This window comes from Centruroides vittatus, unplaced genomic scaffold, assembly GCF_030686945.1.
Source record: "Centruroides vittatus isolate TY-2023 unplaced genomic scaffold, ASM3068694v2 contig_980, whole genome shotgun sequence".
Taxonomy (NCBI): Eukaryota; Metazoa; Arthropoda; class Arachnida; order Scorpiones; family Buthidae; genus Centruroides; species Centruroides vittatus.
In genome coordinates this window covers 1671525-1686996 of record NW_027122652.1, presented here as the reverse complement: position 1 = coordinate 1686996, position 15472 = coordinate 1671525, and the positions used below count along the sequence as shown (strand labels likewise).

At 30.6% G+C, this 15472-nt stretch overlaps 1 protein-coding gene across 1 annotated transcript in view; it reads right to left on the bottom strand.

Annotated features, from left to right (window-relative positions):
* Positions 1-13947, bottom strand: part of LOC136985902 (pre-mRNA-splicing factor 38B-like) — a 49615-nt gene extending 35668 nt beyond the window's left edge. Inside the window, exons 1-2 of the mRNA XM_067283298.1 lie at positions 13815-13947; positions 2127-2306 (exon numbers count right to left, since the gene is read on the bottom strand). Of these exons, the coding sequence (XP_067139399.1) occupies positions 2127-2300 (174 nt within the window). The 5' untranslated portion in view covers positions 2301-2306; positions 13815-13947. The remainder of the gene's footprint in view (positions 1-2126; positions 2307-13814) is intronic.
* Between the last annotated feature and the right edge of the window lie 1525 nt (positions 13948-15472).

The window sequence follows — 15472 nt, the reverse complement described above, 5'->3', positions numbered from 1 at the left end:
CTCTGTGCATTGAGTTAGGTTGATAGGTATCATGTTTCATGAGAACCAATAGCTTTGCTTTGTCCACCCTAACGTAATCTTGTTCTGGTGTATCCACTTAGTTGTGCGTTTAACCCTTTCCCTGCCGTTTGCCACGCCCCCTTATTTTGTAAAACGGCCAAGGTCAAAATAGGTAAATCAGGCAATATTATTTTAAAAATTCACCAAAAATTAAATTATTATTTGATTCATATGAAAAAAATCACATATATTTATCAATATAGTTAGTTTTAAATACGACATTTTTCAATAAAGTTTGTTTGAAAAATTTATGAGAAAAAAAAAATAATATATGATAATTGACATTCAAACTTGAAAATTTGTTACTTTTTGTCAAAATTAACATTGTCTGGTTACTTTATTCTTATTGTCACTGAGCCAGAATGACGTAGAATATTGTTCTGTACAATTTGATATTACATTTATGCACGTACGTTTATTCGTTGTGAAATTATCGCACATTATATCAAACATTTGTTTGAAATCTGAACTTTATTCTGCTTTCATCTAATATAATTAACTAATATACTTTATTCATTTCATATCAAACAAGACTATATATTTTTGTAATAAACATATGATTACCAATAGCAATAGATGTAACATTTGCTAATATTTTAGATTTAAAAAAAAATTAAAAATTAAAAAAAATATATAAAATATCAGAACTGAAGGTCATAACTTAAATATTTACGATATATTAACATATTATAGCTGAATAAACTTATTATAGCATAAATCAACTTATTATAGTAATATTATTGCATGAATATGCTAAAAATAAAATAAAAAATTATCAGAATATGAAAAATTAAGAAAAAATAACCGATAATTAAAATTTTTTAAGTCGACAAAACACCACCTGGACAAAAATATGTAGAATGAACGATAAACAAGACGATGCCGTCAAGTGCTGACATCTGTTGTCGATAAATTTTATAAAAATCGATTGTTAACAGGGTAACGATCAATCGGTACCCTGGCCGTTTTGCTAAACGAATAGGGTAACGATAGATCGGTACCCTGGCCGGGAAAGGGTTAATATTTTCTCTAAACTGTAGAACTTCCAGTGAGTACCTGGAATTTTTTATTTTGAAAGTGACTAGCCATCTATAATATTCTTTTTGTATATCCGTTAGACCTTGTAAGAGGATTTCTAACTCAGGTATGTAAGATCTTATAGTACTCTTAATTGGCGGAGTAGGGGCAAACACCAGTCCAAATTGCAGGATTTCTTTGGCAAATCCAGGAATTTGTATGCCATCCCACACAATAAACACACTCAAAACAGCAGTATCATAAAATGTTAAAATATAATAATGTAAAAATGTTTTATTTATATTTTGTTTTTACATCACCATTCACCATCCAAGACATCAAAGTTAAATTTGAAATTTTGCTATAATGCAATTGTATAGAGTTATTTCACTTAAAGTTCGTGGTCAGATTTTTGCTATCAGAAGAGGTCATTGGGCATAAGTTTGGAAACCACTGATTCAAACTATAATTTCGTGCTAATATAAATTTAGTAAAACTCAGTTATCCACACAATGAAAGAGATAAATGTAGGAATTCAAGATCAAATAAATTAATATACTTTTTGTTTAAGATGGTATCCATATCTACATAACAATAAAATTCAATGTTTATTTTATTTTAAAAGTTATTCATTTCAAATTTTTTAGTTTGATAACTATTTTGTATAAAAGAAAAGAAAAAGTAAGTAAATATAATATATAGCAAATAAAGAATAAATAAAAAACAAATATAAAATATATATTAAATTCTTTCAATTTTAAAAATTACATAAACTAAGAATTGATATCATTATTATAAAATTATTAAATAACTCCACTAAAATCTTTAAATAATACCAGCAAAAATAATTTAAATACGTTACGACAAACATTTTCCATCCTCTTAAGATCTGCATCAGGTCGTTATAATTAGAATGCTGAATGCTAAATATTTAAATTAAATTATTTTTGCTGGTATAGTTTAAAGGTTTTAGTGGAGTTATTTAATAGTCTATTACCAGGTTAGAAAAATTCAGTATTATAAAATTATGTTACTTTTAAAATACTTACATTAAAATATATTTCATCAATAACTTCATGATATGTTTTAAGCTGATACAAATTTACCTTGAAATAATGTGATGATAAAATATTAGTAAGAATTAGATTATTTAAATTCATAGTTTTTTCATTTCCCCATAATGGTAAACTATTATTCTTTTTTTCAGCTATTCCAGGAGCCATTTTTTCCTAAAAGCAAAAAATTAACTGCTTCTTATTTGTACAAGTAAAAATATCCAAAATATTTATTTTATTGTTATATTATATTTAAAAAGCTTAAAAATTTAAAATAAATGCTAATAAATGATATCAACAATATGAAATAAAGAGAACTTATCCAACTAATCCAACATTCCAATGTCAAAATTCTGTTTAGATAATTTCATAACAGTACAAACTAAGAAAATTAAAATATCATATAATAAAAATCTATTCTCAACTTTATACAGAAATAATTTAGTAGTTCAGAATTATAATGAAACACTTTGTATTTGAAACAACATGCATTTATAAACTGATTTAAAGAACAGATTATCTTCACTAAATTTTACCAACAAATTTTACACACAAACAAAATATTTTCAAATTATTTTAGATGATTTCATCAGGTTTGATTTTCTAGAGTGTGATAGAAATAATAATTATAAAATAGTAATTACAATATGCATAGATAATTGGTTTGTAACTAGTGTGTATATACCGTAGGTGGGGAACCTGCGGCCTCCGCGAGGTTCTTGTGTGGCCCTTTGCCACCTAGTACAAAATGGTAGAGTTCGTTTCAAACAACTATTGTACATCAACACCATGACAGTTGCGCGAAAAATCCCGCCAAAGACAGTCATATTGTAACATGACGTCAGAATACTAGTCTGAAACGGACTCTAACACGCATGAGAGAGTTTTAGCGCCCCCAAGTTGCAATAAGAATGAACTAAACAAAAAAAAATGCGGCCTCTCTTATTGCTGCCTAATTTAAATGTGGCCTCTAATGGTAAAAAGGTTCCCCACCGCTGGTATATACCATATATGGTATGTTATAGCTAAAGCCTGTAAATCAAATAAAGCTAAAATTTACCCAATGCTAACTTTATCCAAGTCTTTTAATTAAAGCAAGCAACAATCTATTAATTTTGAATTAATAGATTGTTGCTTGCTATTCCATATAAAACATGCTTTATGGACAGATTACTTTATTGTCTTTTCTAGCTATTTTCCAGTATCACCATCAAAAATTTATAATTATTAGGTTTGTTTATATTTAAATGCAATCAATTAACTCAGATAACTCTGGCAATGCTTTATTTCAGGATAATTCAATCTATGTATTCAATTCATGTAGTTTTCTAACGGCAACATTTCAAAGTTAAATTTTACTATTGTGTACAGTTTGGCCCAATGAAGTATACACCTGTCTATTACCGATAAGTGCTGCCGTAACATATTACTTGCATTTTCAGGACCTGTTATCAAAGAGATTTGAGATGGATCCATCCGATCTGTGACGAAATCGCAATGAGGCAGTTGGTCAAGAGGGGTATTTAAGCAGTGTCACGTGACTGTTTTAATCGACAAAACTAATTGATGGTAACTTATTTATCCCTGCTTATATAGTGTGAGATTTTTTAAGTTGTGAAGTTACGATAATCATTTATGAAAAAATTACGATTATATCTTTTATTTCAATCAGATTTCTCCCTTTCAATGTCTTTTTATATTTATTTTGTTGTAATTTGATTCGAAAAAGGAAAGAAATAAACATATCAGCTTTCACTTAACTCAAGTTTCACGGACCAACAACGGTTTCGTTTGTAATTGATGAAAAAAGTGTTTTCTTTCACGTCAGTGTAGAGTTTATTATTTTAGCCGCCATCCATCCCACTGCTATTATAAACAAGCTGTTAATCGTAAATAAAAGCTCTGGCTTCCGTTCCAATGTCATTGGTGCTATCTATCCCTTTAAATGTTTTCCTTCTTCTCTATGTTCAACTACTAATTTTCCAATATCTTTTAATATTGCAGGAGACATCTTCATAATTTCTGCTAATCCAATAATAAATCTGCTAATAAATCCAATATCACTCTCTGAATGCTCTTTATTGTCCATTTTGTAATCTGCTTTTTGTTTCTTTTTTTTCCCGTTAAGTGTTGCCTCTCATCTCCATATAAAGCAGCCAAATCTTGCAAGAAAGTCGAAGTTCTCTAATAAATTTATGAACTTCTGTCATGTGCTAAGATGTTTCATTGATATCAAATGTTTTCAGAAGAGCAAGACTTGGTGGATGATAATAGCGAGATTGAGGCCAAAGTTTTAAATGCAAAAACGTATACGTCGGACGTTCAGCGCCGCTTTCCTGTAAGCCTAGAAGTTTGGCAATGGCATTTGGAATGTCGAGCATGATTCCATTGACTTTCCAAACACCATTGTCAAATTTCTAGGCTTACAGGAAAGCGGCGCTGAACGTCCGACGTACACGTTTTTGCGTTTAAAACTTTGGCCTCAACCTCGCTATTGTTAAATGTTTTTGAACTGTCATTCTTTGAGAGTGACAAATGATAATTACAATGATTTGTGAAGATGTTAATTTTATTGATGGGACAATATCAAAATTTCTCCAATTCTGCTGAAAATGCCTAATTCCAATTTTTTGAATACTTTAGTTTAAAAAAATTAATGATTTACATTATGAGCAAGATACCAGTACATTCATTAATAAATAAACATCAAGCTTAAGAATGGAAAATGATTGGGAAATGCAGAATCAATTTTTCAAAAGAAACCTGAAAATTCTACATTTATATGTGGATATGCATGCGTTTATTATGTACTACAAAATAAATTCATAATCTTATTTCAGATAAAGTTAATATTGCAACACTACCCACAAAGAAATTACAGCTAATTTCCTTTTATTCAAACTATTCCATGATGTGATCTAGGGTCACCATCTTTGGAAACTTGCTATGTTGGTCAACGCGGTGACCAAAAAGTGGGGGGAAGTAAATAAGATGATGCACTTCTTTTTTCATGTTTCTAGCAATCGACATGTCTAGTAAATGTTTTAATTTCATCTTATTTAACACTAAATGAGGTTCAACAAATGATGCAACAACCCAAACAAATGTCATCATCAAGTTAACCAATTTTTTAATTCATTTACTTCAACCATTATTGTCATGACTTACTCATATTGAAAAATCAATTTTTAAAACTCAAAACAGCAGTAAACTTAGTATAAACAAGTATTTTTACTCAGAATCTTGCAAATCACATTTAAAAATTAAACATATTAGGACTACAGTACCATCTATAAATCATAACAAAAACTTTCATAATTACAACAAGAGTGTCGTTTTGTCACTATACATAAACGTACTAAATATTAAAAGAAATTTTATATATTTTTTCAGTCAAAATATAATTTTGCTTATGTTTAAACCGTATTACCAACTGCCAGACTTGATTTGAAACTACATAGCCCAATAGTTTAATTAATGTTAACTTACTTATAATTAAAATTTTTAAAAGCAGACAAATTTATAAAATCAAATTTAAATTTATTTTAGTTTTTGTTATCTTTTGTGAAAACAACATACAATTTCTATAGTTATGTCACAAAAGAAAAAAAAAAAGAGTTGCAATTAATTAAGAAAAATGAAGTTAAGAGTTCAAAAAAGGCATGCAAAACTAAATAAATCAAAATTATTAAAAATAATAAAGCTTTGGACTTTACACCAAAACTGATATCAAAATTTAAAATAAAATCAAAATTAATTAAAATCAAATCAATTGAAAATTAAAACAATGTTTTTAAAACCATTTAAAAGTTGTTTTGAAATTTTTAAAATTGTAAACTAAATTAATTTTTAAATTTACATTATTTGCATGTAGTGGTACAGAACATACAATGCATATGTTATGGACGAAGTGATTAATCGGGCATTATGAATAATGACCAAAAAGGGCGCGCAGTGTGATAAATATTGATTCATTTATCAAATTGACCAGTTATTATGAATGTTGCTACCACCTAGTCAGGCAAAGTGGTAATAATACGTTGAGGAGTGATCATCCGACATACGCTAGCCAATCAGCACTCAGTCGCATGTGTGTATCTTGTTTAGTACCAAATTTTAAATTTGATTTTAGAAAAAACCCTTATTTCATTTAGAAATATTTACTTTTTGTGAATTATTTCAAAGTACTATTAACTGATATTCTTCCAGTAAGTTAGAAATAACTTCCATTTTTGACCCTCACTTTTTCTATCATTAACAAATACCTGATTTTGTAAAAATTTAATTGTTTTCACCTTTTTCTGCTATTAACTTGTTTAATTGGTTGTTCACGTCACTTAATGATTCCTCCATGATCATTACTTTTGTCAAAGAAGAAAGATTACCTACTGGTCACATAAATTTAAAATTCGGTACTAAATGCAATACGCATGCGCAACTAAGATGTAAGTTTTGATTGGCTAGCATATGTCGGATGATCACTCCTCAACTTGTTATTATCACTTTGCCTGACTAAGTGGTAGCAGTATTCATAATGACTGGTCAATTTGATAAATTTTTGAAATTTATTACAATGCCGATTTTGTTGGTCATTATTCATAATGCCCGTATTAATCACTTTGTCCATAACACATATACAGAATAGATTGCCAGTCAAGCAGCCCAATGCTGGCCAGGTGGCAATCCTAAAGTCATCCTATCTCCCCTGAAATGGGGACAGTTAGTACTGATCAAGCACAATCTCTGACTACATGAAAGAAAAGTAGGGTTACCAAATAACCAGATGCAAAAGGAGGACAATTTCTGTAGGAATAAGTAAAAAAGCAGGACACATGGAAGGACACAAAAATTTTTTTTTTAAAAAAGTAAGTTTTATGGAACCTTTACAAATACGAATGCCAATGAAACACACACTTAATTATTTGTTTTAATTAAGGTTGCTGCACAAAATCATATTTTTCTGATGTGCTGACTCTGTTTAGTAGTTGTTTGTTTTTTAAGGTTTCATCATAAAATTCTAAACAATTACATTTGTCAAAGTTGAATTTCACCATAACCACACTTTACTGTTTCAATTGCCATTCTGTTTCGTTCATCTGTCCACTGAGATTCCACCAGACTAAATACTCTTTCAGTGGTGGCATTGTGTCCTGGAATTGAAAACATATATTGGCAAATTTTAAACAATTCAGAATGTAATTCTGGATTGTCTGTTGCCTGAAAAAAAAAAATCAAGCCATTTTTCACTTACTGATTTTTCATTTAAATTAGAATTTTCTTTTAAATAATTTTTCAAAGAACTATACTGATTTACGCACTTTGATTCGTCAACTGCAATATTCCTTTCATTTAGATATTCAATACTTTCCATAACATCCTCCCAGACAGGGCTTTTTGTAAGTGACATCCAATTAAAAACTTTGAATGGCAAAAATTGAACAGTTCAATGATTTAAGTATTCCAGTCCAGTTTGATACATAATCAAGCAATTTCTTTTTATATTTTGGCATTGGTTTTCCAATTCGGGTTGCTATCGAGTCATTGAAAATTTTGGAGTTCAATTTATTTGTGCAATCTACAGATTTAAAGCTGAAATGATGTATGGCTGCATAGTAAGCTAATGTTAGTTCAGTAGCAGCAATCTTCTCCTCTAATTTGGAATTGTGTGGTGTAATAAATTTCTCAATCCGAACATTACTTCCAGTCGAATATTTTTCTTATGACAATCTGTTTCTAAATGTTGTTCTAATGATGTCTTCCCTTTGTAAGCAATATTCAGAGTTAGGTTACAAATTGGACAAAATGCTTCATCATCCTTGTTAGTAGCTTTAAACATTTTAAAGCTTTTTTGAAGTTTTTCATTAAATTTACATTTTTGCTTACTACTCATTCTGATTCTAAGATAATAAATATTTTGAATTTAAGTTTTAACAAGTGAAGGGAATAAAAAAAATTAAATTTTAGCTTACTTCTGCACTTCACTTGCAGCTGAACACGTCATTTCACAGTGGAATCTGAGGAGGCCACTGAACAGTACCTCTTGAGGAGATGGTCGGTTAAGTCAGTCACCGATTACATCCACGAGTAGTGTCATAGTTGTGCCAGAGGAATGATACCGGACAGCGAAGGAGTCCAACAGTCATTGTCACAAGTTCATTTTACAGAAATATATAAAAGGGTTACAGTTACACTGACGTGGAAAAAATGTTCGGAGTGTGCAGTGAAATGAAAGTCCAAACAGAAGTATGTCATAAATCAAATAAAAAACCAATAAAACTGAATAAAAGATGGAAAACTAGCCAAGTGTTGAATGAAAGTCACTTCATTGTGCCAGTATACCATAAAAAAACCAATAACTTAACATGGTAATGAACATTTTACATTAAGTATTCAGATTTTGACTACTAAGTTTAATTTTAATTCTGTCATTTATGAAGTTATACAAAAGTATAGTGGTGACACATGGATCACCTCCAAAAGTAGAACATTTGCTGTTTTTTGGACTTTTTGTTCAAAGGAGGGAGGACAGAGGACTGAAGGTCAAATTGTAGGACATTTGGTAACCCTAAAGTATGCAATGATAGACATCACCTTGTGTATGAGTTGTCACCTACTCTCTGCTTTGTCAACATGAAAGTTTGTAATAAACTAATAAATAATTGTTAATATCGTAATTTTAAAAATTTTTAATTTTTGACTGAAACAAATAATGAATTTTCTTACAAAATATGGAAGAATAATTTTTAAGAATCAGAAATTGTGACAAGCTTTGCTTAATTCTGATTACTGAAAAATGCCAATTTTTTTGATTCCCTATTCCAATTAGCCATCCCATCAGTATTTAATTCATTGTATTTTAAGGTTTGGAAAATTAATTGAAAATCTAAAGTTGAAATAGCTATATGCAAAAATGGTGCCAAACAATTTGACAAACAAACTGAAAGCAAGATGAAAAGTGGCAACCAAAAATGCTAAAATGTATTGATATTGAACCTGATTTCCAAAAGAGTGATTACTGGTGATAAATGTTGGTTCTTTAAGTACAATCTGAGACAAAGTGCCAAAGTGAAGAATGACAGTCCAAATTCACACAGGCAGGAGACAACTCTAATTAGCAAATCAAAAATAAAAACATCATTATTATTTTTTGATGGACATGGAATTTTTCACAAAAAATTTTTATCAAGTGAAGAAAACTATGAATCAAACTTTTTACAAAGAAATTCTAAAACTTCAAAAGTGTGTATTAAGAATGCATCCAGAAATTGCCGAAAGCTGAATTCTGCACCATAATAATGCTCACTTGCATTCCTCACTATTGAGCTATAATTTTTTAGTTGCCAAATCAATTCCTGAATTTTTCCAACCTCCATATTCTCCAGACTTGTCCTTGTGACTTTTACTTATTCCTCAAAGTAAAATCCAAATCAAAAATCATCATTTTCAAACTATCAAAAAAATCTGAAAAGCTGTAACTGACATTGTGCAACAGCTTGATGAGAATGATTTCCAAGGATGAGACATGGAAGAAAAGATGAAATAAGTACATTACGTCAGAAAGGGGTTCATTTTGAAGGAAACCAGCATTAAAATTAACAATTTTGAATAATTTATTTGTAATAAAATTATTGTCTACTTTTCAATAAGCCCTCGCATTCTTAAAACTATTGTATACTTTAGCTGTATAGGGTAGATCTACCCTAGGTCTAATAAATGATGTAAAAATTACTCATATATATATTATATGATTAAATTCACTGCAGTATAAAAAGAGCTTAGTGTTACCACATAAATTTTATATTTGTAATTTTTAATCCAATAATTAATTAATTGGGCATTCATTTTATCCAAGTTTTCATTTTCAGTTATCCAAGGTTGCATCAATCAAGGTTTTAATATATGTAGTAAATGTAAAGTTTTACACATATATTTCTTCAATTACAAGATTTACTATGTAATCAAATTTTTCTTTTGTAAAGGTAAAAATTTTAAATTAATCAATTTCATTAAGTTTTGTTAACAAGTTAGAAAACAATATAGATGCCATGAGATAATGTGCCATTTCCTGCTCTTCTGTAGATAAAATAACCTTTCATTCTTTAGTTGCATCATAATATTGTATAAAAAACATTTTAAACATGTAAAAATGGATTAAAAAAAAAACAAATATCTTACAATTGAGAAAGTATGACAAATTTATTTTATCTTTTGAATCTTCAGTACATTCAATAGGGATATGCACATTTATAGACTGAACCAGTTTAAACTTAACAAAAATATACTGTGTACAAGATACGTTTAATCATAGCAATATTGTATATGCTGCAGACATTTGAACCATGAAAAGTTTCACACAAATCCAAAGATATAAAATAAAAGTACGAAATTTTTCAGTGATAATCATGTTAGATCAGATTAAATGATATAATTCAAGCTCAAACTATCCTTTGTAACCTACACAACTTACTACAGTATTAGAGGATATTTCATAATGACCAACAGTTATAGCTGACAACTACAGAAAGTATGTTGAAACTTTAAAGGTCCATATTTCTCAAACATTTGAGTTTTCACTTATAATTATTTTATATTTTTCATTTATCTTAACATAAATCTACAGATCTCAGAAAAAATGTATTCTATATCAACAAAACTGAAAATGTATCATTCTATATCATGAAAGTTGGTTTAGTGGCCATTCTCAGAACTAGAAACTCACTTAAATACAGTAATTATACACTAAAAGTGCTTATACAATGCTTCATATTTTGCAACATCTGAGGTTTTTCAAATAACTGTTATAGGATTTTGTTTTATGAAAAATATGGGATAAGGAATAAAATAAAAATAGGCTAGAAGCATTAAAAAATGTGCTATTTTTACACAATTAATTAGTATAATTTGGCACAAAAAGTGAAACACTATCATTTACTAAATTTAATAATTAAAAATTAATGACTAATTAATTTACAAAAATCAAGAATAAATTTGTGTTGGGTTGGAACTGAAAACCAGACAGGTAAGGTAATTGATTATCTAGGCCTTCCAAGCAGAATGCCAGCCAATTTCCCAACAAACAACTCATTTGATTCATTCTGCATTTTCCCTTCCTTTAAAATTCTGAGTTATTTAATTCCTTCTTTTCATTATGTGAGAAAAAATGTCATTATCAATATATCAATGTTTAACATGTATAATATCAGTATTCTGATATATACATGTGTGAATAAATATATGTATATCTATTTAAAATCTATGGTAATTTGGTTAAACCCCATCACATCAGATTTTTTTTCCAATGAGCACAGATCAGTTCTCAATGCATTGATCACAAACCCATTGCCCTTTTTTTGCGGTTGACTGTGGTCGAAGGGAAAATAGCCTCCGAATTTCATTGCATGCAAACGTGATGCCAACTGTGTGACAGGAATGCAACACCAACTGCATGCAAATAATTTGGGAATCATTTAAGATAGATTATTATGCTTAATAATTAATTATATTGTAACATATTATTTAAAATTTTAAAGTAAATTTTAAATAATATGTTGTAACATATTATATATATTTGATAGAGTGTACAGAATTTCGCAGGTGAATGTGATGACGACCATTTGCAACACTGTCACTGGGTTTAAGTTTCAATAAATAATGTGCACAATTTTTTTGCATGCAACAGTGACACCACACCCATCAGCCAAGGCACATTCAAAAAATTGTCTCATGTACGTACAGAGGTGCCCATAGGCCCACCAGATTTGCTTGGCAGGTGGGGCATGTTCAAATTCTGGTTTTTGCATTTATCATCGATGGCTAGTTGTTGTATGCAAATTGTCCCTCACTGACTTTTTGCATTTGTCACAGGATGCCAGACACCTTGAGGAATTCCTTCTTTCTCATGGCATCCTGCCAAGAGAGAAGACCTGCAAATGTGGCACCTGCATGGTGTTGGACAAGGAATGTGTATCATTTAGGTGTAATGTCCGACAGCAAGTTGGAGGAGGAACAAGTAAGAAGAAAAAGACAGCTGTGCAGTGCAGCAAGGAGGTATCCCAGTTCAAGGGAACCTGGTTTGAATGCCACAAGATTCCAATTGAAGCAATTTTCAATCTGGTAGTGTATTAGATCCACATTCCACTGCCTAGGCAGGATTTCCTTGTAGAGGAACTCTGAATTTCTTCAGCCTCAGTGTTGGGTTACTTGTGTAAGGTTTGTGCCCAAAATGTACAATCTGCTGGCAGAGGTGATGGAAAAATACGAGGGCCAGATATTGTCGTGAACATCAACGAGGCAAAGCTTGGCAGGTGGAAATACAACTACCACCTCATCTACAGATCAGGGATTTTCAGCAAAATCAAGTACACAAGCAATCGGGCATTCATCAATCAAGTCACTGAACAAACATCCGTCATCCTCCCAGAAGAAATCTGAAATCATATCAAAGATGGAAACATTCTTGTCAGCAATTGTACAGGTGCTTGGAGCAAGACGGTTTCCTGCACCTAACAGTAAATAACTCTGTAAACTTCCTCAATCCATGCACCAGGATGCACACACAGCACATGAAAAAGTGACACGATGTGCAGACCAACATCCCTAGGTTCAGGAACCAAAACCACCATACTGTGGGCCATTTATAAGAGTTCCTCTAAAGGCAATAAAGTTCTCTAGCCAGAAAGGAAGGCTACACAAGATATTTACTTCCATCAGCAAGGCGTATGACGAAAGTGACGGCCAACACCACAAAGATACAGCAGACGACGACGTTAACAGAGAGGAGTCGTCATCAGATGACTAAATTTCAACCGGCAAGTCCTCTTTTCTTCTTCTTCTTTCCTACTGTTCCCTTCTCCATTTTCCTCTTATACACTCATGCCAGCCAATTTACTGCAATGTATGCCGAGATAGCCATTACGCAGTTGGCGTCCCCAACGAAACTCGAAAGCTGTTTTCTCCTTACCCACGACTGCCAAAAAGGAACAACAGATTGGCCATCAACCGGTCAAGAAGAACCAATTGGCACTCATCAGAAAAAAAATGAAAGGTTGACAAGGTTTAACTAAATAATTACCAAATTATTATTTTATTTCACAGAATGGCAAATTGGAATAGTATTCCATTAAAAAAATAATAATACATATTTTTATCTACATCTCTTTCAATATTATAAACTTTAGCTCAAATAATACTTTGCCGGCATGTTAAAACCAGTTTTGTCATTCGTGTTTTTTTCTTTTTTAAATACAAAGATGTAAAAGTTTTTTTTTGCGTTTTTATCCTTAAAAAGTTTAAGTGTGTTATTTTAGATATATTTAATGATTAAAACCTGTTGCGTACACTATACTCATTATATATGCAAATCGATCTTTTTGTGTAATAGTAGCCATTATCCTCGAAACTACCGGAATCGATTTCAAAGTGAAACACTACTATAAATATTTAAAATATAACATTTTAATTTTTCAAATAAATAATCTCGTACGTGTAAAGATTATTAAAAGTTCGAAGAAGCCAATCTTTCTTAAAGTCGGCGGTTGTAATTTCATTTTATATAAACATGTTCATTTAGCTACGCCATTAGGCCTAACTTTTACCGTAAACTGATGAAATCAACCTTTAAATAGATGAATTATTATCGACATTAAAATCAAGATTTAAGAAAAATATTGCGTTTAACTATACCTTTTTTATTTATCTTCTTCAGTCTTTATATAAATTAAATAATTAACTAAAAATCTTTTACATTCACAAAATCGGAATTTTCTTTCTCATCACGTGATCAACTGCTATTGATTTTAGACCCTCTGGTGGAACCATGCTCATTCTTGAAAAGTGCAAAATATATAAATAAGTGTATATTTAGTAAAATAATTTTATTGCATATTTAAAATTACATTATCATTCTAAGTTAAATTTAAAATTTTTGTATTATTAATTGAAAGTTTTAATTATTTTATTTATAAAAATGAAATCAATCCAGTTTATTATATCGGTTAAATACTGTATAATCGGCCTGTAATCGTGTGTTAAATTCTGATTCATTGAGCAAGCCAAGTTTAAATGTGATCCAGACTTCAACTTTCTTCATAAAAAAATTCTTAGTTATTAACTGCATCTGCATTCTTCTTCCACAATACATAACTTATTAATGATTACTTTATTGGATGGAATATAATTTACAACTAAAAGTCCCTTTAGGCCAGGAACACACATGCGTAAAATTCGGCGTAAAATCTAGCTTAAAACAGAAAGCTAAAAATTTTTTGGAAATTTTGGCTGAAATAGAACTGTAAAAAGAGTAGAGCATGTCTCTACTTTTTATAAAATTCAGTTCGATTCAGTTTAGCATTAATGAAATGTAACGTTAATTCTTATTACAATGTTAAAAATTTAGCTATTGAATACAAATATTATTTTAAAAATTAAGAATTTTCTTCATTTCATCTATTAATCCGATCTATTATGCATTTCTATCCTGGAGAAATGATATACAGTCGAGTCCGCATAAGTCGACACTCCAAGAGGAAGTGGAAATGTGTCGAGTTATTCGATATGACGACTGAAACGAAGTTGAAAAAATCACAAAACTACAATTAGGAAAATACAGTAGTACTGAACATGTAATATATCTCTCTGACCATCCATCACTGGCACTAAAGTTGGTTTCTACTACAAGTACTTCAGCGATTTCCATCGCATTTTGTTTCAGTACCGGCCCCGAAACAAGAAGATTCGATGAACGAATTTGTTTTAGCTAACGTACGAGAGCATCTTCAACATCTTTGTACGGTGACTTTTTCTGGTGTTTTCGAGACAGCCGCGATGAAGACCCAAGAAAAAGTCTCTTAATTTCCGCTTTTTTCTCAGAATTTCTACCAACGTTGTTCTTGGAAGGTTTTTCTTGTTTTGCAAATTCGGCTTGCGAAGTTTTATTGCATTCAAATTCAGATCAAGTTCGTATTTTTCCTTTAGCGTAAGCGTTGTTAGGTTTCCGATATTCATTTCTAATAGAAATGTGAAATACTTGCTGCAAATAACGCATGAATGAACGGTGAGAAAATATAAAATCGGATTCTGCTGTGACGTTAAGCTTGTGGTGTGAACTCATTTTTTTCAGGAGGGGAGTCACTTATCAGACTGTGGCTGTACGCCATATTTTTGTACATATGTATTTTAGATTTAATTAGTTTTAATAATTTTCTCTCTTTCTTAACCCTTCTTTCTAACTTCCTTTGTTCATTGTTCTGGCTTTTGGGAACGGGGGCTTCCCACTCCCCACCCACCAGGGGGCCGTGTGGAACAAAGAGTTCGAGTGGAGGACGAGTCAAATCTGGGTCACG